The sequence below is a fragment of the Acanthaster planci genome, unplaced genomic scaffold (genome assembly GCF_054643075.1).
Source record: "Acanthaster planci isolate LZ-2023a unplaced genomic scaffold, COTS_SCS Contig259, whole genome shotgun sequence".
Classification (NCBI taxonomy): Eukaryota; Metazoa; Echinodermata; class Asteroidea; order Valvatida; family Acanthasteridae; genus Acanthaster; species Acanthaster planci.
Genome location: NW_028257877.1, coordinates 1 through 26,000, shown reverse-complemented (window position 1 = coordinate 26,000; position 26,000 = coordinate 1). Strand labels below are relative to the sequence as shown.

Here is a 26,000-nt window from a genome sequence, read left to right as displayed (position 1 = left end):
GAATGAATTACTAAAATGAGAATGGCTGGAAGAGTTCGTCACTTAGCTGGAAAGAAATATGTGGCCCGGTACGACAAATGAGCATAAGTCGCTTTCAATCTGCTCTTTCCTATTTTGAGATTCAAATATCGACGTGGAGGTCAACTTCCGGGCTTTGTAATTTAATTATTTTTTTTCGCCGGATAAGACATTTAAACATGTTATCTCTTCAGCAATTTCGATGACAGCATTATTGGTAACCTGTCAGAAATGTTCAAACAGCAAAGTCGGAAGCAAAGTCAAAAAGCCGCCGGAGTAATGTCACAGTTGTTTTTAACCTTATTGTTTTACATTAACTGTTCCATCTTCATGCCATTTGGAAAACTCTCTTTCTGCTGAATTCAATAAAGCAATATCTCATTGTTTGAACATTCCGACTGTCAGCTCATTTTGTGGCATCAGGTCACATGTAGGCCTAATTATGTAAATAAAAACGGGACAGATTGCATTTCAAAATGATAAAAATGGGCCTGTTAAGTTCACAATACGAATGATACAGTGTCTTTTACTCTCTGACTAGTAAGGACACATTTAGAAATTAGAATACATACCAGTGAAATCACTAAAGGAGAAGGTCAACTGTTGATATAATATCGCCAGGCCTACTTCCATGGAACAAACGATTTTAAGGAACCTGGCTTGGGATGGACTCCAGGCAAGCTTCTGCAACCCTTGAGGTAGCCACTGTTCTTCGCCATTTTAAACTGAGGGGGCGGAGCCAATGTGAAGGGTACGGTTTTACAGAAAAGCTGGGGGTCCAAGGGTGGGTACTGCGTGGCTTGCAAACTACCGTATTTTCTCCAAGCATGGTAGGCGTTGTACAAGCTGTTGTTGGAGTGAAGGAGTTGGAGATACGCTGCAAGGGCTTTGGTCGAGTTAAAATCGCCGATGTGAATAAAGGACTTTGGAGGTAGAAGTCGTTGGTACGTTTCCTTTCTGCCTCCGTAAACGATTGGCACTGCTCCCTCGGCAAGAGCATTTTCCCAAAGTTTCTCCGTGATATATTCATCACACTCGGAATTCTCGAGTGCAAGATAGAACTTGTACCGTGCCAAGACATGTGTACAATTCCCCGAAAACACAGGATAGTCGGGAAAGCATTTTGCAGTTCCACACTTTCCATACACATCCACGGGGACGTGCCTCTTCAACTCGGTGACAAACTGAAAGCGAGGCCAGTAGGTGTATTTACAATTGCTGGCCATCCAAGCTATCAGGCCAGTCTTATTGGCTGACCAGTCCCGCTTAGATGACGTCACTTGTTCAGAGTGGCTGGGCGAGTGTTTGCCGTAAGGAAGTTTAATATCTGCTTCAGAGTGGTAGGTGATGGAGTGATGATACTCAATCTTTGCAATTGATCGGTCCCAGAAAGTCATCATCTGTGGACTTTCTTCAGCGTAGAAAAACCAATGAACCTTTGGATTCAAAACTCGCCTGGAGAAGGACAGAATATGAGAACTGTACATTTTTTTCAATTCGTCTGTAAAGAAAGGTAACACTGAGATAAAACATCGATTGGCATTTTAATATTTATTTAACCATCCTCAATGAACTAAGAGTCAAATCGATTATCTAGCTAGACAATGTGTGATTAAATTTGAATTCTTGTATTTTTATGTATGTTACAAGTCACTCTAATCACTCTAATAGGTTACAGTTTTGCGGAAATGTTAGTTTTGAAGAAAAGTTGTAGATTATTGGCGATAAATGTAGTTTGGATGGAATATTGTTTTCATTGCCTCACACTGTTTTAATAGTGGGTTTGTTGAATTTGTCCGTGATAACTAGTCCCTGGTACCAGCATGGCGTGTTCAAACCCTTCTAAATGTGTACGCAGAGAACCTCTAAAAGGTTGGAGTGATACTGACTTCATTACTGTTTTGTAAAAATAAACTAACCTCAGATGGGGGAGGAGTTTTGGATATTTCTTTTTCTTGTCCAATGGATGCATGTTGACAATGATGGCATCAGAGGCATTGAGATACCTTGCTTCTATTGTGACTAATAGGTGAACATTACATTCCTGTCTCGGGCATTCCAAGTGAAGACTTCTCACTTGCTCTCCATTTTTCAGTTGGGTTGAGTGGCCTCGAGTGTCGAACTGGTCCACAATTTGTTTGTACTCCCTCCAATCGAGTCCGGGCAGCAACGATTGGACCAGAATCGCAACAGTAGTGTTACACTTGGGTGTGCCACTAGCGTTCCCACCGCGATTATGCCCAAATTCTGGGCTGTTGCCATGCTGAAATGAGAGTCGATCATTCTCTTGCCTCTCTGACACGTTTCTGGCACGCTGTGCGAGAGACTCCCTTTTGTTCGATTCCCATCGTTGGAAGATGGCTGGCACATATTGTCGGCCGTTGTTGACGATAAGCCATGTTAGAATTATTGCGATTGCAAATGATACTGGAATAGGCCTAAGGTGCATTCTCAGACGGTAACGAGCCATTCTATCAAATACTTTCTTTTTTCAAGAATGTTCCTTAGTCACTGAAAACCGACCACTTATGGGCGTAGATGAAAATGCTTTCTCGTTAGGTTGAGAGCGTATCGTTCGATGTACTTCTCTGGCAAAATATGGATTTCCTTTGACGTATGCCGGGCTTCACTCATGCTCGCTTGCCTTTTTGAGCGATTTTTTTCTTTTCTAATTCACGAGGCGTGACCGCATGGTGGCACGTTTATGGATTTTATTTACCAGCTGGTACCTGGTTAGACGGGAACCAACCCTTCACATTTTCCTAAAGGAAAGGGTTGTACTCTTGAGCTGTATACGCTGGACAGGCAGCCCATTTTTGGCTATTCAGTGCAATGTCAGTTTCGAAATCACCGGCTTTACAATTTGGCGCGGTGCATGAATGCGCTTAGTGAGTAGACTGAGGTTGGAGGCTTGTTTATTACAAAGCGTTAAATGGCCGCGCGGTCACCTCACCTCACACAGGCAGTTACTGCTGAGCTGCCTTTCCAGTGCATAGAGATGAGTGGACTGCACAGAAATGGGGCTTGAGCAAATTCTGCCTTAAATGAAGATCATACATGCTTGTATGTGGCAATGAAGAGCGTTTAACTCCAAAAAGCCTCGGTTTCACACGGAAGCGTATTGCTGCCAACGCCAAACAAAAAGACATTATCTCTTTTAAAGGACTTATTATCTCATTTAAAGGACTGTAATATCTCGTCTAAACGACATAAATGTGGAAAAGTCTCGTTTAAAACGACTTAAACGACGTACGTAATCGTTTAAATGGGATAACTAACATGTCGTTTAAAAGAGATAAATAACATGTCGTTTAAACGAGATAACTAAGTCATCGTTCTCCAGTTTCTCCACATATCTTGGTAATGGAAAGTGTTTCAAAAAGGATATCACGTTATGTTTAAGCTATTGCAACTTGTCCTCCCTTTCATTTTATCAATTTCAACTTTGGCTCTGTGTCGATTGATGGTCAGCCATGATTTATGTGTGCGCATGTCCGTGTACTCCACCAACGCACGTATTTATGTACTACTGCGGATAAGTGATTCTCGTGCAAACTATTCAATTCGCAATAACTTGACAAAATGGAGACAGACGGAGTGGAGAAGACAAACAACTGGAATGTTATGATCGGGTGAATAGTTGTTCGGTGCAGTGAAGCATGCCTGGGCTGCGGTAGACGACGCACTCGGACGTGTCAAAAAAAAAAGGAAAAAGAAATCTTTGGTTTCAGTAAGTAAACTTTGTCCTGTATAGGACCCTGCCAGATTGGCAAATACAGGGGCCCGTTTTTTGTTCAAGTACTAAACCATGCATAAACCACTGAGACCGTAAACGCACGGTCAAAACTAATGATACAAAATGTCCCAAGCAAGTTTTAAAAAAAATACAGTCTTTGTCTTGTCCTCAAACTTCAGAACTCTATTAAACAACACTTCAAGGAATTTAAGAAACCTGCTGTTTCTAGACAAAGAGTAATCTAAAAAGTATTAAAAAGAACACACAAAATGTCATGTCTATATACCAACGAGAGAACTTCTAAAATCAAACACAAATCCTTACAGCTCTAGCAAGTTTCTCGGTTTCAAACTCCTTTCCCTGTCCCCCCCCCCTGTCTCTCTCTCTTTCTCAAGAAAGATGAACGAGGCTAAAAGAAAGGCTCAGGATAATTGAAAACGTGCATGTAAGGATAAAGAACTGAAATTGATTAGTTTGTCAAAAAGAGTACATGTCACTTTTGCCCCTTGACCAGCTTCTGGAAATCTTTCAACCAAAAGCTAATTGGTCAAAACAAATCTTCTAATTTCTCGAACCACTAAACATCCGATGGTGAAAAGTCTTCCGGAGCCTCTTTACTGACCTTCTAGACTAAGAGAAATTAAGGGGCACTGGCGCTCTAACTTATGCAAAGTTGAAAACGCTACAAGCTTGAATGAATTATTAAAATGAGAATGGCTGGAAGAGTTCATCACTTAGCTAGAAAGAAATATGTGACCCGGCACGACAAATGAGCATAAGTCGCATTCAATCTGCTCTTTCCTATTTTGAGATTCAACAATTGACGTGGAGGTCAACTTTCGGGCTTTGTTATTTAATTATTTTTTTCGCAGGATAAGATATTTAAACATGTTATCTCTTCATCAGTTTCGATGAAAGCATTATTGGTAACCTGTCAGAAATGTTCAAACAGCAAAGTCGGAAGCAAAGTCATAAAGCCGCCGGAATGTCACATTTTGTCACCTCATAGTTTTACATTAACTGTTCCATCTTCATGCCAGTTGGAAAACTCTCTTTCTGCTGAATTCAATAAAGCAATATCTCATTGTTTGAACATACCGACTGTCAGCTCATTTTGTGGCATCAGGTTACATGTAATTATGTGAATAACAACGGGACAGATTGCATTTTGAAATGATAAAAATGGGCCTGTTAAGTTGACAATACGAATGATACAGTGTCTTTTACTCTCTGACTAGTAAGGACACATTTAGAAATTAGAATACATACCAGTGAAATCACTAAAGGAGAAGGTCACCTGTTGATATTATATCGCCAGGCCTACTTCCATGGAACAAACGATTTTAAGGAACCTGGCTTGGCAAAGACTCCAGGCAAGCTTCTGCAACCCTTGAAGTAGCCACTGTTCTTCGCCATTTTAAACTGAGGGGGCGGAGCCAGTGTGAAGGGTACGGTTTTACAGAAAAGCTGGGGGTCCAAGGGTGGGTACTGCGTGGCCTGAAAACTACCGTATTTTCTCCAAGCATGGTAAGCATTGTACAAGCTGTTGTTAGAGTGAAGGAGTTGGAGATACGCTGCAAGGGCTTTGGTCGAGTTAAAATCGCCGATGTAAATAAAGGACTTTGGAGGTAGAAGTCGTTGGTACGTTTCCTTTCTGCCTCCGTAAACGATTGGCACTGCTCCCTCGGCGAGAGCATTTTCCCAAACTTTCTCTGTGATATATTCATCACACTCGGAATTCTCGAGTGCAAGATAGAACTTGTACCGTGCCAAGACATGTGTACAATTCCCCGAAAACACAGGATAGTCGGGAAAGCATTTTGCAGTTCCACACTTTCCATACACATCCACGGGGACGTGCCTCTTCAACTCAGTGACAAACTCAAAGCGAGGCCAGTAGGTGTATTTACAATTGCTGGCCATCCAAGCTATCATGCCAGTCTTATTGGCTGACCAGTCCCGCTTAGATGACATCACTCGTTCAGAGTGGCTGGGCGAGTATTTGCCGTAAGGAAGTTTAATATCTGCTTCAGAGTGGTAGGTGATGGAGTGATGATACTCAATCTTCCCAATTGATCGGTCCCAGAAAGTCATCATCTGTGGACTTTCTTCAGCGTAGAAAAACCAATGAACCTTTGGATTCAAGACTCGTCTGGAGAAGGACAGAATATGAGAACTGTACATTTTTTTCAATTCGTTTGTAAAGAAAGGTAACACTGAGACAAAACATCGATTGGCATTTCAATATTTGTTAAACGAACTAAGCTAACGCATGAATTCTTGTATTTTTATGTATGTTACAAGTCACTCTAATCACTCTAATAGGTTACGGTTTTGCGGAAATGTTAGTTTTGAAGAAAAGTTGTGGATTATTGGCGATAAATGTAGTTTGGATGGAATATTGTTTTCATTGCTTCACATTGTTTTAATAGTGGGTTTGTTGAACTTGTCTGTGATAACTATAACTGTGATAACTAGTCCCTGGTACCACAATGGCGTGTTCAAACCCTCTTAAAGTTGTACGCAGAGAACCTCTAAAATGTTGGAGTGATACTGACTTCATTACTGTTTTGTAAAAATAAACTAACCTCAGATGGGGGAGGAGTTTTGGATATTTCTTTTTCTTGTCCAATGGATGCATGTTGACAATGATGGCATCAGAGGCATTGAGATACCTCACTTCTATTGTGACTAATAGGTGAACATTACATTCCTGTCTTGGACACTCCAAGTGAAGACTTCTCACTTGCTCTCCATTTTTCAGTTGGGTTGAGTGGCCTCGAGTGTCGAACTGGTCCACAATTTGTTTGTACTCCCTCCAATCGAGTCCGGGCAGCAACGATTGGACCAGAATCGCAACAGTAGTGTTACACTTGGGTGTGGCACTAGCGTTACCACCGCGATTATGTCCAAATTCTGGGCTGTTGTCATGCTGAAATGAGAGTCCTTGCTTATAACTAGAGAGTCGATCATTCTCTTGCCTCTCTGACACGTTTCTGGCACGCTGTGCGAGAGACTCCCTTTCGTTCGATTCCCATCGTTGGAAGATGGCTGGCATATATTGTGGGCCGTTGTTGACGATAAGCCATGTTAGAATTATTGCGATTGCAAATAATACTGGAATAAGATGCATTCTCGGACGGTAACGAGCCATTCTATCAAATACGTTCTTTTCTCAAAGTCGTTCCTTAGTCACTGAAAACCGACTACTTATAGGCGTAGATGAAAATGCTTTCTCTTTAGGCTGAGAGCGTATCGTTCGATGTACTTCTCTGGCAAAATATGGATTTCCTTTGACGTATGCCGTGCTTTACTGATGCTCACTTGCCTTTTGGGGCGATTTTTTTCTTTTCTAATTCACGAGGCGTGACCGCATGGTGGCACGTTTATGGATTGAATTTACCAGCTGGTACATGGTTAGACGGGAACCAACTCATCACGCTTTCCTGAAGGAAAGGGCTGCATCCTTGAACTCTTTACGCTGGACAGGCAGCCCATTTTGGGCTATTCGATGTAAGGTCAGTTTCGAAATCACCGGCTTTACAATTTAGCGCGGTGCATGAATGCGCTTAGTGAGTAGACTGAGGTTGGAGGCTTGTTTATTACAAAGCGTTTAAGGGCCGCGTTGTCACTTCACCTCACATAGGCAATTACTGTTGAGCTGCCTTTGCAGTGCATAGAGATGAGTGGACTGCACAGAAATGGGGCTTGAGCAAATTCTGCCTTAAATGAAGATCATACATGCTTGTATGTGGCAATGAAGAGCGCATAACTCCAAAAAGCCTCGGTTTCACACGGAAGCGTATTGCTGCCAACGCCAAACAAAAAGACATTATCTCTTTTAAAGGACTTATTATCTCATTTAAAGGACTGTAATATCTCGTCTAAACGACATAAATGTGGAAAAGTCTCGTTTAAAACGACTTAAACGACGTACGTAATCGTTTAAATGGGATAACTAACATGTCGTTTAAACGAGATAACTAACATGTCGTTTAAACGAGATAACTAACATGTCGTTTAAACGAGATAAATAACATGTCGTTTAAAAGAGATAAATAACATGTCGTTTAAACGAGATAAATAACATGTCGTTTAAACGAGATAACTAACATGTCGTTCAAACGAGATAACTAACATGTCGTTTAAACGAGATAACTAACATGTCGTTTAAAAGAGATAACTAACATGTCGTTTAAATGAGATAACTAACATGTCGTTTAAAAGAGATAAATAACATGTCGTTTAAACGAGATAACTAACATGTCGTTTAAAAGAGATAAATAACATGTCGTTTAAACGAGATAACTAAGTCATCGTTCTCCAGTTTCTCCACATATCTTGGTAATGGAAAGTGTTTCAAAAAGGATACCACGTTATGTTTAAGCTATTGCAACTTGTCCTCCCTTTCATTTTATCAATTTCAACTTTGGCTCTGTGTCGATTGATGGTCAGCCATGATTTATGTGTGCACATGTCCGTGTACTCCACCAACGCACGTATTTATGTACTACTGCGGATAAGTGATTCTCGTGCAAACTATTCAATCCGCAATAACTTGACAAAATGGAGACAGACGGAGTGGAGAAGACAAACAAGTGGAATATGTTATGATCGGGTGAATAGTTGTTTGGTGCAGTGAAGCATGCCTGGGCTGCGGTAGACGACGCACTCGGACGTGTCAAAAAAAAAAAGGAAAAAGAAATCTTTGGTTTCAGTAAGTAAACTTTGTCCTGTATAGGACCCTGCCAGATTGGCAAATACAGGGGCCCGTTTTTTGTTCAAGTACTAAACCATGCATAAACCACTGAGACCGTAAACGCACGGTCAAAACTAATGATACAAAATGTCCCAAGCAAGTTTTAAAAAAAAATACAGTCTTTGTCTTGTCCTCAAACTTCAGAACTCTATTAAACAACACTTCAAGGAATTTAAGAAACCTGCTGTTTCTAGACAAAGAGTAATCTAAAAAGTATTAAAAAGAACACACAAAATGTCATGTCTATAGACCAACGAGAGAACTTCTAAAATCAAACACAAATCCTTACAGCTCTAGCAAGTTTCTCGGTTTCAAACTCCGTTCCCTGTCCCCCCCCCCCCGTCTCTCTCTCTCTCTCAAGAAAGATGAACGAGGCTAAAAGAAAGGCTCAGGATAATTGAAAACGTGCATGTATAAAGGATAAAGAACTGAAATTGATTTGTTTGTCAAGAAGAGAAGCAAAGGACATCATCGACTCGACGTAACTCCAGCTGGCAAAATAGACTCAAGCAGAAGAGGCGCATTGTATAAAGGATAGGAGGGGGCATTAGTACCTAACTCCAAAGTCGTTAGCGTCCAGGTTTTTCTTACAGTGGGCAAACTAAAACTTATGGATACAACCACAACTGAACCACGTTGGATTTTGATAATGAAAGGCGCAGGGGACATGGAAAACTACTTGGACTACTTCATTCCTGGCCCCGCCACATAACTGGTGATGCCCCGAGCTACATGCATTTCCCGTTTACTATCTGGACAAAACCATCCCTTTTATTCACTCTTCCAACTTTTCCTTCTTTTCTTACATTGTCATGGTTATCTCTACTTAATTCTTTGAACTGTGTAAACAGAGAGGCCGTACATGTCACTTTTGGCCCTTGACCAGCTTCTGGAAATCTTTCAACCAAAAGCTAATTGGTCAAAACAAATCTTCTAATTTCTCGAACCACTTAACATCCGATGGTGAAAAGTCTTCCGGAGCCTCTTTACTGACCATCTAGACTAAGAGAAATTAAGGGGCACCGGCGCTCTAACTTATGCAAAGTTGAAAACGCTACAAGCTAGAATGAATTATTAAAATGAGAATGGCTGGAAGAGTTCATCACTTAGCTGGAAAGAAATATGTGACCCGGCACGACAACTGAGCATAAGTCGCATCCAATCTGCTCTTTCCTATTTTGAGATTCAAATATCGACGTGGAGGTCAACTTAACTTTTTAATTTAATCATTTTTTTCGCAAGATAACATATTTGAACCTGTTATCTCTTCATCAATTTCGATGACAGCATTATTGGTAACCTGTCAGAAATGTTTAAACAGCAAAGTCGGAAGCAAAGTCATAAAGCCGCCGGAGTAATGTCACAGTTGTTTTTAACCTTATTGTTTTGCATTAACTGTTCCATCTACATGTCACTGGAAAACTCTCTTTCTGCTGAATTCAATAAAGCAATATCTCATTTTTTGAACATACCGACTGACAGCTCATTTTGTGGCATCAGGTTACATGTAATTATGTAAATAAAAACGGGACAGATTGCATTTTGAAATGATAAAAATGGGCCTGTTAAGTTGACAATACGAATGATACAGTGTAATTTACTCTCTGACTAGTAAGGACACATTTAGAAATTAGAATACATACCAGTGAAATCACTAAAGGAGAGTGTCACTTGTTGATATAATATCGCCAGGCCTACTTCCATGGAACAAACGATTTTAAGGAACCTGGCTTGGCATGGACTCCAGGCAAGCTTCTGCAACCCTTGAAATAGCCACTGTTCTTCGCCATTTTAAACTGAGGGGGCGGAGCCAATGTGAAGGGTACGGTTTTACAGAAAAGCTGGGGGTCCAAGGGTGGGTACTGCGTGGCTTGCAAACTACCGTATTTTCTCCAAGCATGGTAAGCATTGTACAAGCTGTTGTTGGAGTGAAGGAGTTGGAGATACGCTGCAAGGGCTTTGGTCGAGTTAAAATCGCCGATGTGAATAAAGGACTTTGGAGGTAGAAGTCGTTGGTACGTTTCCTTTCTGCCTCCGTAAACTATTGGCACTGCTCCCTCGGCAAGGGCATTTTCCCAAACTTTCTCTGTGATATATTCATCACACTCGGAATTCTCGAGTGCAAGATAGAACTTGTACCGTGCCAAGACATGTGTACAATTCCTTGCAAAGTCATCAAAGATGGGGAAGCATTGTGCAGTTCCACACTTTCCATACACATCCACGGGGACGTGCCTCTTCAACTCGGTGACAAACTCAAAGCGAGGCCAGTAGGTGTATTTACAATTGCTGGCCATCCAAGCTATCAGGCCAGTCTTATTGGCTGACCAGTCCCGCTCAGTTGACGTCACTTGTTCAGAGTGGCTGGGCGAGTATTTGCCGTAAGGAAGTTTAATATCTGCTTCAGAGTGGTAGGTGATGGAGTGATGATACTCAATCTTTGCAATTGATCGGTCCCAGAAAGTCATCATCTGTGGACTTTCTTCAGCGTAGAAAAACCAATGAACCTTTGGATTCAAGACTCGTCTGGAGAAGGACAGAAGATGAGAACTGTACATTTTTTTTCAATTCGTCTGTAAAGAAAGGTAGCACTGAGACAAAACATCGATTGGCATTTTAATATTTATTTAACCATCCTCAATGAACTAAGAGTCAAATCGATTATCTAGCTAGACAATGTGTGATTAAATTTATTTCTTGTATTTTTATGTATGTTACAAGTCACTCTAATCACTCTCATAGGTTACGGTTTTGCGGAAATGTTAGTTTTGAATACAAGTTGTAGATTATTTGCGATAAATGTAGTTTGGATGGAATATTGTTTTCATTGCCTCACATTGTTTTAATAGTGGGTTTGTTGAATTTATCCGTGATAACTAGTCCCTGGTACCACAATGGCGTGTTCAAACCCTCTTAAAGTTGTACACAGATAACCTCTAAAATGTTGGAGTGATACTAACTTCATTACTGTTTTGCAAAAAATAAACTAACCTCAGATGGGGGAGGAGCTTTCGATGTTTCCTTTTCATGTCCAAAGGGTTCATGTTGACAATAATGGCATCAGAGGCATTGAGATACCTTGCTTCTATTGTGACTAATAGGTGAACATTACATTCCTGTCTCGGGCATTCCAAGTGAAGACTTCTCACTTGCTCTCCATTTTTCAGTTGGGTTGAGTGGCCTCGAGTGTCGAACTGGTCCACAAGTTGTTTGTACTCCCTCCAATTGAGTCCGGGCAGCAACGATTGGACCAGAATCGCAACAGTAGTGTTACACTTGGGTGTGGCACTAGCGTTCCCACCGCGATTATGCCCAAATTCTGGGCTGTTGTCATGCTGAAATGAGAGTCCTTGCTTATAAGTAGAGAGTCGATCATTCTCTTGCCTCTCTGACACGTTTCTGGCACGCTGTGCGAGAGACTCCCTTTGGTTCGATCGCCATCGTGGGAAGATGGCTGGCACATATTTTGGGCCGTTGCTGACGATCAGCCACATCAGGCTTATTGCAATTGTAAAGAATATTGGAATAAGATGCATTCTCAGACGGTAACGAGCCATTCTATCAAACACGTTCTTTTCTCAAGGTCGTTCCTTCGTCACTGAAAACCGACCACTTATGGGCGTAGATGAAAATGCTTTCTCTTTAGGTTGAGAGCGTATCGTCCGATGTACTTCTCTGGCAAAATACGGATTTCATTTGACGTATGGCGGGCTTTACTGATGCTCGCTTGCCTTTTGGGGCGATTTTTTTCCTTTCTGGTTCACGAGGCGTGACCGCAATGATGGCACGTTTATGGATTGAATTTACCAGCTGGTACATGGTTAGACGGGAACCAACTCATCACGCTTTCCTGAAGGAAAGGGCTGCATCCTTGAACTCTTTACGCTGGACAGGCAGCCCATTTTGGGCTATTCGATGTAAGGTCAGTTTCGAAATCACCGGCTTTACAATTTAGCGCGGTGCATGAATGCGCTTAGTGAGTAGACTGAGGTTGGAGGCTTGTTTATTACAAAGCGTTTAAGGGCCGCGTTGTCACTTCACCTCACATAGGCAATTACTGTTGAGCTGCCTTTGCAGTGCATAGAGATGAGTGGACTGCACAGAAATGGGGCTTGAGCAAATTCTGCCTTAAATGAAGATCATACATGCTTGTATGTGGCAATGAAGAGCGCATAACTCCAAAAAGCCTCGGTTTCACACGGAAGCGTATTGCTGCCAACGCCAAACAAAAAGACATTATCTCTTTTAAAGGACTTATTATCTCATTTAAAGGACTGTAATATCTCGTCTAAACGACATAAATGTGGAAAAGTCTCGTTTAAAACGACTTAAACGACGTACGTAATCGTTTAAATGGGATAACTAACATGTCGTTTAAACGAGATAACTAACATGTCGTTTAAACGAGATAACTAACATGTCGTTTAAACGAGATAAATAACATGTCGTTTAAAAGAGATAAATAACATGTCGTTTAAACGAGATAAATAACATGTCGTTTAAACGAGATAACTAACATGTCGTTCAAACGAGATAACTAACATGTCGTTTAAACGAGATAACTAACATGTCGTTTAAAAGAGATAACTAACATGTCGTTTAAATGAGATAACTAACATGTCGTTTAAAAGAGATAAATAACATGTCGTTTAAACGAGATAACTAACATGTCGTTTAAAAGAGATAAATAACATGTCGTTTAAACGAGATAACTAAGTCATCGTTCTCCAGTTTCTCCACATATCTTGGTAATGGAAAGTGTTTCAAAAAGGATACCACGTTATGTTTAAGCTATTGCAACTTGTCCTCCCTTTCATTTTATCAATTTCAACTTTGGCTCTGTGTCGATTGATGGTCAGCCATGATTTATGTGTGCACATGTCCGTGTACTCCACCAACGCACGTATTTATGTACTACTGCGGATAAGTGATTCTCGTGCAAACTATTCAATCCGCAATAACTTGACAAAATGGAGACAGACGGAGTGGAGAAGACAAACAAGTGGAATATGTTATGATCGGGTGAATAGTTGTTTGGTGCAGTGAAGCATGCCTGGGCTGCGGTAGACGACGCACTCGGACGTGTCAAAAAAAAAAAGGAAAAAGAAATCTTTGGTTTCAGTAAGTAAACTTTGTCCTGTATAGGACCCTGCCAGATTGGCAAATACAGGGGCCCGTTTTTTGTTCAAGTACTAAACCATGCATAAACCACTGAGACCGTAAACGCACGGTCAAAACTAATGATACAAAATGTCCCAAGCAAGTTTTAAAAAAAAATACAGTCTTTGTCTTGTCCTCAAACTTCAGAACTCTATTAAACAACACTTCAAGGAATTTAAGAAACCTGCTGTTTCTAGACAAAGAGTAATCTAAAAAGTATTAAAAAGAACACACAAAATGTCATGTCTATAGACCAACGAGAGAACTTCTAAAATCAAACACAAATCCTTACAGCTCTAGCAAGTTTCTCGGTTTCAAACTCCGTTCCCTGTCCCCCCCCCGTCTCTCTCTCTCTCTCTCAAGAAAGATGAACGAGGCTAAAAGAAAGGCTCAGGATAATTGAAAACGTGCATGTATAAAGGATAAAGAACTGAAATTGATTTGTTTGTCAAGAAGAGAAGCAAAGGACATCATCGACTCGACGTAACTCCAGCTGGCAAAATAGACTCAAGCAGAAGAGGCGCATTGTATAAAGGATAGGAAGGGGCATTAGTACCTAACTCCAAAGTCGTTAGCGTCTAGGTTTCTTACAGTGGGCAAACTAAGACTTATGGAAACAACCACAACTGAACCACGTTGGATTTTGATAATGAAAGGCGCAGGGGACATGGAAAACTACTTGGACTACTTCATTCCTGGCCCCGCCACATAACTGGTGATGCCCCGAGCTACATGCATTTCCCGTTTACTATCTGGACAAAACCGTCCCTTTTATTCACTCTTCCAACTTTTCCTTCTTTTCTTACATTGTCATGGTTATCTCTACTTAATTCTTTGAACTGTGTAAACAGAGAGGCCGTACATGTCACTTTTGGCCCTTGACCAGCTTCTGGAAATCTTTCAACCAAAAGCTAATTGGTCAAAACAAATCTTCTAATTTCTCGAACTACTAAACATCCGATGGTGAAAAGTCTTCCGGAGCCTCTTTACTGACCATCTAGACTAAGAGAAATTAAGGGGCACTGGCGCTCTAACTTATGCAAAGTTGAAAACGCTACAAGCTAGAATGAATTATTAAAATGAGAATGGCTGGAAGAGTTCATCACTTAGCTGGAAAGAAATATGTGACCCGGCACGACAACTGAGCATAAGTCGCATCCAATCTGCTCTTTCCTATTTTGAGATTCAAATATCGACGTGGAGGTCAACTTAACTTTTTAATTTAATCATTTTTTTCGCAAGATAACATATTTGAACCTGTTATCTCTTCATCAATTTCGATGACAGCATTATTGGTAACCTGTCAGAAATGTTCAAACAGCAAAGTCGGAAGCAAAGTCAAAAAGCCGCCGGAGTAATGTCACAGTTGTTTTTAACCTTATTGTTTTACATTAACTGTTCCATCTTCATGCCATTTGGAAAACTCTCTTTCTGCTGAATTCAATAAAGCAATATCTCATTATTTGAACATTCCGACTGTCAGCTCATTTTGTGGCATCAGGTCACATGTACTTATGTAAATAAAAACGGGACAGATTGCATTTTGAAATGATAAAAATGAGCCTGTTAAGTTGACAATACGAATGACACAGTGTAATTTACTCTCTGACTAGTAAGGACACATTTAGAAATTAGAATACATACCAGTGAAATCACTAAAGGAGAGGGTCACTTGTTGATATAATATCGCCAGACCTACTTCCATGGAACAAACGATTTTAAGGAACCTGGCTTGGCATGGACTCCAGGCAAGCTTCTGCAACCCTTGAAGTAGCCGCTGTTCTTAGCCATTTTAAACTGAGGGGGCGGAGCCAATGTGAAGGGTACGGTTTTACAGAAAAGCTGGGGGTCCAAGGGTGGGTACTGCGTGGCTTGCAAACTACCGTATTTTCTCCAAGCATGGTAGGCGTTGTACAAGCTGTTGTTGGAGTGAAGGAGTTGGAGATACGCTGCAAGGGCTTTGGTCGAGTTAAAATCGCCGATGTGAATAAAGGACTTTGGAGGTAGAAGTCGTTGGTACGTTTCCTTTCTGCCTCCGTAAACTATTGGCACTGCTCCCTCGGCAAGGGCATTTTCCCAAACTTTCTCTGTGATATATTCATCACACTCGGAATTCTCGAGTGCAAGATAGAACTTGTACCGTGCCAAGACATGTGTACAATTCCTTGCAAAGTCATCAAAGATGGGGAAGCATTGTGCAGTTCCACACTTTCCATACACATCCACGGGGACGTGCCTCTTCAACTCGGTGACAAACTCAAAGCGAGGCCAGTAGGTGTATTTACAATTGCTGGCCATCCAAGCTATCAGGCCAGTCTTATTGGCTGACCAGTCCCGCTCAGTTGACGTCACTTGTTCAGAGTGGCTGGGCGAGTATTTGCCGTAAGGAAGTTTAATATCTGCTTCAGAGTGGTAGGTGATGGAGTGATGATACTCAATCTTTGCAATTGATCGGTCCCAGAAAGTCATCATTTGTGGACTTTCTTCAGCGTAGAAAAACCAATGAACCTTTGGATTCAAGACTCGTCTGGAGAAGGACAGAAGATGAGAACTGTACATTTTTTTTCAATTCGTCTGTAAAGAAAGGTAGCACTGAGACAAAACATCGATTGGCATTTTAATATTTATTTAACCATCCTCAATGAACTAAGAGTCAAATCGATTATCTAGCTAGACAATGTGTGATTAAATTTATTTCTTGTATTTTTATGTATGTTACAAATCACTCTAATCACTCTCATAGGTTACGGTTTTGCGGAAATGTTAGTTTTGAATACAAGTTGTAGATTATTTGCGATAAATGTAGTTTGGATGGAATATTGTTTTCATTGCCTCACATTGTTTTAATAGTGGGTTTGTTGAATTTATCCGTGATAACTAGTCCCTGGTACCACAATGGCGTGTTCAAACCCTCTTAAAGTTGTACACAGATAACCTCTAAAATGTTGGAGTGATACTAACTTCATTACTGTTTTGCAAAAAATAAACTAACCTCAGATGGGGGAGGAGCTTTCGATGTTTCCTTTTCATGTCCAAAGGGCTCATGTTGACAATAATGGCATCAGAGGCATTGAGATACCTTGCTTCTATTGTGACTAATAGGTGAACATTACATTCCTGTCTCGGGCATTCCAAGTGAAGACTTCTCACTTGCTCTCCATTTGTCAGTTGGGTTGAGTGGCCTCGAGTGTCGAACTGGTCCACAATTTGTTTGTACTCCCTCCAATCGAGTCCGGGCAGCAACGATTGGACCAGAATCGCAACAGTAGTGTTACACTTGGGTGTGGCACTAGCGTTCCCACCGCGATTATGCCCAAATTCTGGGCTGTTGTCATGCTGAAATGAGAGTCCTTGCTTATAAGTAGAGAGTCGATCATTCTCTTGCCTCTCTGACACGTTTCTGGCACGCTGTGCGAGAGACTCCCTTTGGTTCGATCGCCATCGTGGGAAGATGGCTGGCACATATTTTGGGCCGTTGCTGACGATCAGCCACATCAGGCTTATTGCAATTGTAAAGAATATTGGAATAAGATGCATTCTCAGACGGTAACGAGCCATTCTATCAAACACGTTCTTTTCTCAAGGTCGTTCCTTCGTCACTGAAAACCGACCACTTATGGGCGTAGATGAAAATGCTTTCTCTTTAGGTTGAGAGCGTATCGTCCGATGTACTTCTCTGGCAAAATATGGATTTCATTTGACGTATGGCGGGCTTTACTGATGCTCGCTTGCCTTTTGGGGCGATTTTTTTCCTTTCTGGTTCACGAGGCGTGACCGCAATGATGGCACGTTTATGGATTGAATTTACCAGCTGGTACATGGTTAGACGGGAACCAACTCATCACGCTTTCCTGAAGGAAAGGGCTGCATCCTTGAACTCTGTACGCTTGACAGGGGGCCCATTTTAGGCTATTCGATGCAAGGTCAGTTTCAAAATCACCGGCTTTACAATTTAGCGCGGTTCATGAATGCGCTTAGTGAGTAGACTGAGGTTGGAGGCTTGTTTATTACAAAGCGTTAAATGGCCGCGCTGTCACCTTACGTCACACAGGCAGTTACTGCTGAGCTTCCTTTCCAGTGCAAAGAGATTAGTGAACTGCACAGAAATGGGGCTTGAGCAAATTCTGCCCTAAATGAAAACCATACATGCTTGTATGTGGCAATGAAGAGCGCATAACTCCAAAAAGCCTCGGTTTCACACGGAAGCGTATTGATGCCAACACAAAAAAAAATAAATTATCTCTTTTAGAGGACTGTAATATCTCGTCTAAACGACATAAATGTGGAAAAGTCTCGTTTAAAACGACTTAAACGACGTACATAATGGTTTAAATGAAATAACTAGCATGTCGTTTAAACGAGATAACTAGCATGTCGTTTAAACGAGATAACTAACATGTCGTTTAAACGAGATAACTAGCATGTCGTTTAAACGAGATAACTAACATGTCGTTTAAACGAGATAACTAACATGTCGTTTAAACGAGATAACTAGCATGTCGTTTAAACGAGATAACTAACATGTCGTTTAAATGAGATAACTAACATGTCGTTTAAACGAGATATCTAGCATGTCGTTTAAACGAGATAACTAACATGTCGTTTAAACGAGATAACTAACATGTCGTTTAAACGAGATAACTAACATGTCGTTTAAACGAGATAACTAGCATGTCGTTTAAACGAGATAACTAGCATGTCATCTTAATGAGATAACTAAGTCATCGTTCTCCAGTTTCTCCACATATCTTGGTAATGGAAAGAGTGTTTCAAAAAGGATATCACGTTATGTTTAATCTATTGCAACTTGTCCTCCCTTTCATTTTATCAATTTCAACTTTGGCTCTGTGTCGATTGATGGTCAGCCATGATTTATGTGTGCACATGTCCGTGTACTCCATCAACGCACGTATTTATGTACTACTGCGGATAAGCGATTCTCGTGCAAACTATTCAATTCGCAATAACTTGACAAAATGGAGACAGACGGAGTGGAGAAGACAAACAAGTGGAATGTTATGATCGGGTGAATAGTTGTTCGGTGCAGTGAAGCATGCCTGGGCTGTGGTAGACGACGCACGTGGACGTGTACAAAAAAAAGGAAAAAGAAATCTGTGGTTTCAGTAAGTAAACTTTGTCCTGTATAGGACCCTGCCAGATTGGCATCTACAGGGGCCCGTTTTTTGTTCAAGTACTAAACCATGCATAAGCCACTGAGACCGTAAACGCACGGTCAAAACTAATGATACAAAATGTCCCAAGCAAGTTTTAAAAAAAAATACAGTCTTTGTCTTGGCCTCAAACTTCAGAACTCTATTAAACAACACTTCAAGGAATTTAAGAAACCTGCTGTTTCTAGACAAAGAGTAATCTAAAAAGTATTAAAAAGAACACACAAAATGTCATGTCTATAGACCAACGAGAGAACTTCTAAAATCAAACACAAATCCTTACAGCTCTAGCAAGTTTCTCGGTTTTAAACTCCGTTCCCTGTCCCCCCCCCGTCTCTCTCTCTCTCTCTCAAGAAAGATGAACGAGGCTAAAAGAAAGGCTCAGGATAATTGAAAACGTGCGTGTATAAAGGATAAAGAACTGAAATTGATTTGTTTGTCAAGAAGAGAAGCAAAGGACATCATCGACTCGACGTAACTCCAGCTGGCAAAATAGACTCAAGCAGAAGAGGCGCATTGTATAAAGGATAGGAAGGGGCATTAGTACCTAACTCCAAAGTCGTTAGCGTCTAGGTTTTTCTTACAGTGGGCAAACTAAGACTTATGGAAACAACCACAACTGAACCACGTTGGGTTTTGATAATGAAAGGCGCAGGGGACATGGAAAACTACTTGGACTACTTCATTCCTGGCCCCGCCACATAACTGGTGATGCCCTGAGCTACATGCATTTCCCGTTTACTATCTGGACAAAACCGTCCCTTTTATTCACTCTTCCAACTTTTCCTTCTTTTCTTACATTGTCATGGTTATCTCTACTTAATTCTTTGAACTGTGTAAACAGAGAGGCCGTACATGTCACTTTTGGCCCTTGACCAGCTTCTGGAAATCTTTCAACCAAAAGCTAATTGGTCAAAACAAATCTTCTAATTTCTCGAACCACTAAATATCCGATGGTGAAAAGTCTTCCGGAACCTCTTTACTGACCATCTAGACTAAGAGAAATTAGGGGGCACCGGCGCTCTAACTTATGCAAAGTTGAAAACGCTACAAGCTAGAATGAATTATTAAAATGAGAATGGCTGGAAGAGTTCATCACTTAGCTGGAAAGAAATATGTGACCCGGCACGACAACTGAGCATAAGTCGCATCCAATCTGCTCTTTCCTATTTTGAGATTCAAATATCGACGTGGAGGTCAACTTAACTTTTTAATTTAATCATTTTTTTCGCAAGATAACATATTTGAACCTGTTATCTCTTCATCAATTTCGATGACAGCATTATTGGTAACCTGTCAGAAATGTTCAAACAGCAAAGTCGGAAGCAAAGTCAAAAAGCCGCCGGAGTAATGTCACAGTTGTTTTTAACCTTATTGTTTTACATTAACTGTTCCATCTTCATGCCATTTGGAAAACTCTCTTTCTGCTGAATTCAATAAAGCAATATCTCATTGTTTGAACATTCCGACTGTCAGCTCATTTTGTGGCATCAGGTCACATGTACTTATGTAAATAAAAACGGGAAAGATTGCATTTTGAAATGATAAAAATGAGCCTGTTAAGTTGGCAATACGAATGATACAGTGTAATTTACTCTCTGACTAGTAAGGACACATTTAGAAATTAGAATACATACCAGTGAAATCACTAAAGGAGAGGGTCAACTGTTGATATAATATCGCCAGGCCTACTTCCATGGAACAAACGATTTTAAGGAACCTGGCTTGGCATGGACTCCAGGAAAACTTCTGCAACCCTTGAAGTAGCCACTGTTCTTTGCCATTTTAAACTGAGGGGGCGGAGCCAATGTGAAGGGTACGGTTTTACAGAAAAGCTGGGGGTCCAAGGGTGGGTACTGCGTGGCTTGAAAACTACCGTATTTTCTCCAAGCATGGTAGGCGTTGTACAAGCTGTTGTCGGAGTGAAGGAGTTGGAGATACGCTGCAAGGGCTTTGGTCGAGTTAAAATCTCCGATGTGAATAAAGGACTTTGGAGGCAGAAGTCGTTGGTACGTTTCCTTTCTGCCTCCGTAAACGATTGGCACTGCTCCCTCGGCGAGAGCATTTTCCCAAACTTTCTCTGTGGTATATTCATCACACTCGGAATTCTCGAGTGCAAGATAGAACTTGTACCGTGCCAAGACATGTGTACAATTCCCCGAAAACACAGGATAGTCGGGAAAGCATTTTGCAGTTCCACACTTTCCATACACATCCACGGGGACGTGCCTCTTCAACTCGGTGACAAACTCAAAGCGAGGCCAGTAGGTGTATTTACAATTGCTGACCATCCAAGCTATCATGCCAGTCTTATTGGCTGACCAGTCCCGCTTAGATGACGTCACTTGTTTAGAGTGGCTGGGCGAGTATTTGCCGTAAGGAAGTTTAATATCTGCTTCAGAGTGGTAGGTGATGGAGTGATGATACTCAATCTCTCCAATTGATCGGTCCCAGAAAGTCATCATCTGTGGACTTTCTTCAGCGTAGAAAAACCAATGAATCTTGGGATTTAAGACTCGTCTGGAAAAGAAGGACGGGGCATGTGAATTGTACAATTCGTTCAATTCGTTTGTACTGAAAGGTAACACAAACATGAAACATGGATTGGCATTTTATTATTTGTTAAACAATCCTCAATAAACTTAGAGTTAAATCGATTAGATAAACCTAGACAACCTATGATTTAAATTGAATTCTTTTGGTGATGAATATCACAAGTCACTCTTATCATTTACTTTCTACTTTCACTAGGTTACAGCTTCGTGGAAATATGAACTACGTGAGGAAAAGTTGTAGATTATTGGCGACAACAGTAGTTTGGGTGGAATATATTTTCACTGCTTCACATTGTTTTAATAGTGGGTTTGTTGAATTTATCCGTGATAACTAGTCCGTGGTACCAGCATGGCGTGTTCAAACCCTTCTAAATGTGTACGCAGAGAACCTCTAAAAGGTTGGAGTGATACTGACTTCATTACTGTTTTGTAAAAAATAAACTAACCTCAGATGGGGGAGGAGTTTTGGATATTTCTTTTTCTTGTCCAATGGATGCATGTTGACAATGATGGCATCAGAGGCATTGAGATACCTTGCTTCTATTGTGACTAATAGGTGAACATTACATTCCTGTCTTGGACATTCCAAGTGAAGACTTCTCACTTGCTCTCCATTTTTCAGTTGGGTTGAGTGGCCTCGAGTGTTGAACTGGTCCACAATTTGTTTGTACTCCCTCCAATCGAGTCCGGGCAGCAACGATTGGACCAGAATCGCAACAGTAGTGTTACACTTGGGTGTGGCACTAGCGTTCCCACCGCGATTATGCCCAAATTCTGGGCTGTTGCCATGCTGAAATGAGAGTCCTTGCTTTAAAGTGGAGAGTCGATCATTCTCTTGCCTCTCTGACTCGTTTCTGGCACGCTGTGCGAGAGACTCCCTTTCGTTCGATTCCCATCGTTGGAAGATGGCTGGCATATATTGTCGGCCGTTGTTGACGATAAGCCATGTTAGAATTATTGCGATTGCAAATGATACTGGAATAAGATGCATTCTCAGACGGTAACGAGCCATTCTATCAAATACGTTCTTTTCTCAAGGTCGTTCCTTAGTCACTGAAAACCGACTACTTATAGGCGTAGATGAAAATGCTTTCTCTTTAGGTTGAGAGCGTATCGTTCGATGTACTTCTCTGGCAAAATATGGATTTACTTTGACGTATGCCGGGCTTTACTGATGCTCGCTTGCCTTTTTGGGCGATTTTTTTCTTTTCTAATTCACGAGGCGTGACCGCATGGTGGCACGTTTATGGATTTTATTTACCAGCTGGTACCTGGTTAGACGGGAACCAACTCATCACGCTTTCCTGAAGGAAAGGGCTGCACCCTTGAGCTCTTTACGCTGGACAGGCAGCCCATTTTGGGCTATTCGATGTAAGGTCAGTTTCGAAATTACTGGCTTTACAATTTAGCGCGGTGCATGAATGCGCTTAGTGAGTAGACTGAGGTTGGAGGCTTGTTTATTACAAAGCGTTAAATGGCCGCGCGGTCACCTCACCTCATACAGGCAGTTACTGCTGAGCTGCCTTTGCAGTGCATAGAGATTAGTGAACTGCACAGAAATGGGGCTTGAGCAAATTCTGCCCTAAATGAAAATCATACATGCTTGTATGTGGCAATGAAGAGCGCATAACTCCAAAAAGCCTCGGTTTCACACGGAAGCGTATTGCTGCCAACGCCAAACAAAAAGACATTAACTCTTTTAAAGGACTTATTATCTCTTTTAAAGGATTGTAATATCTCGTCTAAACGACATAAATGTGGAAAAGTCTAGTTTAAAACGACTTAAACGACGTACATAATCGTTTAAATGAGATAACTAGCATGTCGTTTAAACGAGATAACTAGCATGTCGTTTAAACGAGATAACTAGCATGTCGTTTAAACGAGATAACTAGCATGTCGTTTAAACGAGATAACTAGCATGTCGTTTAAACGAGATAACTAGCATGTCGTTTAAACGAGATAACTAGCATGTCGTTTAAACGAGATAACTAACATGTCGTTTAAACGCGATAACTAACATGTCGTTTAAATGAGATAACTAACATGTCGTTTAAACGAGATAACTAGCATGTCGTTTAAACGAGATAACTAGCATGTCGTTTAAACGAGATAAGTAACATGTCGTTTAAACGAGGTAACTAACATGTCGTTTAAACGAGATAACTATGTCATCGTTCTCCAGTTTCTCCACATGTCTTGGTAATGGAAAGAGTGTTTCAAAAAGGAAACCGCGTTATGTTTAAGCTATTGCAACTTGTCCTCCCTTTAATTTTATCATTTTCAACTTTGGCTCTGTGTCGATTGATGGTCAGCCATGATTTATGTGTGTACATGTCCGTGTACTCCATCAACGCACGTATTTATATACTGCTGCGGATAAGTGATTCTTGTGCAAATTATTCAACTCGCAAAAACTTGACAAAATGGAGATTGACGGAGTAGAGAAGACAAACAACTGTTCGGTGCAGTGAAGCATGCTTGGGCTGTGGTAGACGACGCACGCGGACGTGTCCAAAAAAAAAAAAAAGGAAAAAGAAATCTTTGGTTTTAGTAAGTAAACTTTGTCCTGTATAGGACCCTGCCAGGTTGGCATCTACAGGGGCCCTTTTTTCATGATAATGAATATACTACGATCTGCTATCGTGTTTAAGGTGTTAATTTTTGCAGTGCTGCATTTTCTCTCGTCCAACCGAACAGTGAACTTAACGATGCCTTTTCTCGTGGACTCGTTTCCAGTGTCGTACATAATTTATGCAGCGCCCTCAACGAAGGTAGGAGACCCTTCTTCCCCACAAATCTTTTAAAAAAAGAAGACATTTTCAAGTTGACGAAAGATGCTGAAATGATTCTATAACATAATGGTGTTGGTTACTGTGGGCACCACTGAGTCATATTCTCTTCTACAGACCTGTCACACAAACACCAAGCTCCATCACTGGGAATCTTTTTCAGTGAATGCGTGTTATTTTACAAAGAAATGAAGCTTTTTTACAGTTTTGGTCTAGTATCCTATGGATGAAACTGAATCATACTAGTTAACGACATAACGACATAAGAACAGCAATGACTTTTAATAACATACCTGTATGGTGTTCACCATCACCAGTGGAAAACCCTTGTGATTAAATTGGACTCTCTGTTGGGAAGCCGACACACACATGTAAACAGAGAGTGGGCAGGTAACAACATGTGACCTCAGCTGGCCAATCAAGATTGTGTTGCCATCAGTGGTGTAGCCACGGGGAGCCTGGGGGGCACGTTCCCCCCACACATTCCTAGTACCCCCAGGTGCCTCCCTCCCACTAAAAAAACCCCGGATTTTGGATAGTGAACAAGGCCAACAAAAACTTGCCCCCCAAAAAACCACACCACTGAAAGATGGTGCCCCCTATAAGATGCTGGTGCCACTTCTGCTAGTGAAATCTCAGTTACGCCACTGATTAAAATGGGCAAATATGCTGGTCCGTTTTTTGTCAAAAGTACCTTGAACATCTTTGTCTGCTTGGATTTGGAAATAAGGTCTGATATCTGTGAAAATGTGAAATGAAAAATGTGAAATGTAAAATGTGAAATGTAAAATGTGAAATGTAAAATGTGAAATGTAAAATGTGAAATGTGAAAGCTGAAAGAGAGAGAGAAAAAATAAATAGCTATGTTTTCACCTAGAGTGTAATCACCCTTAATGCTGTTGCTGTTATATTAGAGTAGGCCCTAAATATTCTTCAGTACTGTCACGTAAGCACTGAACGACCAAACGTCCAAAACTACTCGCTGTGAAACCTTCCATTTATAAAAAAAAATCCCAATTTCAATTATTGCAGTCATTTTTCCAAATTACCATCGTTAACCATCTCGGCGTTGATGATGCTTTCCAAGAAGTAAATTGAAGGTAGCAACTATTAGCGATAGTATTCCCGAGGCTGGTTACGTGGAGCTGGTGTAAGCTTAATGATTGTTGTTGGATTGGGATGTCGTTTGTGTATGGTCTTCTTTCAAGACTGCCTCAATGAGTAGTCTCAAACAGTGCTCACGCTTACTAGTGTACCCACTGGTGTATTCCCAGGCCTGCTCTTCACATACTATGCAGTATGAAGGTAAGGATCCAATTTTTTTAAACGGTGTAACAGATCACCACCGAGTGAAAAAGAGCCACCTCAGCCTTGAATGAAGTCTATTAAAACCGTGTTAAATTAAGTGCATTACCCTAATGGCCCTGAATCCTCCGATCTCAATATGGTTTTACATACACCCCTCGGGAGTTAACGAATTGGAAACGCAATATCACAGACAAGAGGAGGAGAGCTGCACTGCTTCAGTTCAGTCCCTCTAGGCTGAAGCGAAGACAAACTGTTAATTTAACAGTGTGATAAAATTAGCCTGCTGCCGCGTACTAGGACAACAACTGGTAGTAAAGGTGCCGATGTTGTGATCACCAAACAACTGTGAGACAGAAAGCTGTAGACGCAACTGGTGGAGTTGCCTGTGCATGTGAGGCCTCTACCCTCGCGCCATTTTTAACCCTTCCAAAGGAGATTTACAGCCGAGACAGTGAACTTGAAACGCCAACGTGACTTCGTATCCGTCCCCAACCCGCTCTT

The 26,000-nt window shown here is 41.1% G+C and overlaps 5 protein-coding genes across 5 annotated transcripts; all 5 read right to left on the bottom strand.

Annotated features, from left to right (window-relative positions):
• Positions 1 to 6: 6 nt before the first annotated feature.
• LOC147794957 (4-galactosyl-N-acetylglucosaminide 3-alpha-L-fucosyltransferase FUT6-like) lies at positions 7 to 2,649 on the bottom strand. The gene is made up of 2 exons (XM_087132409.1): positions 1,938 to 2,649; positions 7 to 1,473 (listed from the first exon to the last, which is right to left on the bottom strand). The coding sequence occupies exons 1-2, from the start codon at positions 2,486 to 2,488 to the stop codon at positions 642 to 644; spliced, it is 1,383 nt and encodes a 460-aa protein (XP_086988535.1). The 5' UTR covers positions 2,489 to 2,649; the 3' UTR covers positions 7 to 641.
• A 1,378-nt stretch (positions 2,650 to 4,027) lies between these two features.
• On the bottom strand, positions 4,028 to 7,197 carry LOC110981154 (4-galactosyl-N-acetylglucosaminide 3-alpha-L-fucosyltransferase FUT6-like). Its single transcript, XM_087132408.1, has 2 exons — positions 6,343 to 7,197; positions 4,028 to 5,906 (listed from the first exon to the last, which is right to left on the bottom strand). Exons 1-2 carry the CDS (start codon positions 6,906 to 6,908, stop codon positions 5,075 to 5,077), a joined length of 1,398 nt encoding a protein of 465 aa, XP_086988534.1. The 5' UTR covers positions 6,909 to 7,197; the 3' UTR covers positions 4,028 to 5,074.
• Positions 7,198 to 9,513: 2,316 nt separating this feature from the next.
• LOC147794956 (lewis-type alpha-(1,3)-fucosyltransferase-like) lies at positions 9,514 to 12,192 on the bottom strand. The gene is made up of 2 exons (XM_087132411.1): positions 11,505 to 12,192; positions 9,514 to 11,039 (listed from the first exon to the last, which is right to left on the bottom strand). Exons 1-2 carry the CDS (start codon positions 12,068 to 12,070, stop codon positions 10,208 to 10,210), a joined length of 1,398 nt encoding a protein of 465 aa, XP_086988537.1. The 5' UTR covers positions 12,071 to 12,192; the 3' UTR covers positions 9,514 to 10,207.
• Positions 12,193 to 15,286: 3,094 nt separating this feature from the next.
• LOC147794955 (lewis-type alpha-(1,3)-fucosyltransferase-like) lies at positions 15,287 to 17,858 on the bottom strand. The gene is made up of 2 exons (XM_087132412.1): positions 16,666 to 17,858; positions 15,287 to 16,200 (listed from the first exon to the last, which is right to left on the bottom strand). The coding sequence occupies exons 1-2, from the start codon at positions 17,229 to 17,231 to the stop codon at positions 15,369 to 15,371; spliced, it is 1,398 nt and encodes a 465-aa protein (XP_086988538.1). The 5' UTR covers positions 17,232 to 17,858; the 3' UTR covers positions 15,287 to 15,368.
• A 571-nt stretch (positions 17,859 to 18,429) lies between these two features.
• Positions 18,430 to 23,136, bottom strand: LOC147794954 (4-galactosyl-N-acetylglucosaminide 3-alpha-L-fucosyltransferase FUT6-like). Its single transcript, XM_087132410.1, has 2 exons — positions 21,846 to 23,136; positions 18,430 to 21,364 (listed from the first exon to the last, which is right to left on the bottom strand). The coding sequence occupies exons 1-2, from the start codon at positions 22,409 to 22,411 to the stop codon at positions 20,533 to 20,535; spliced, it is 1,398 nt and encodes a 465-aa protein (XP_086988536.1). The 5' UTR covers positions 22,412 to 23,136; the 3' UTR covers positions 18,430 to 20,532.
• Positions 23,137 to 26,000: the final 2,864 nt, after the last annotated feature.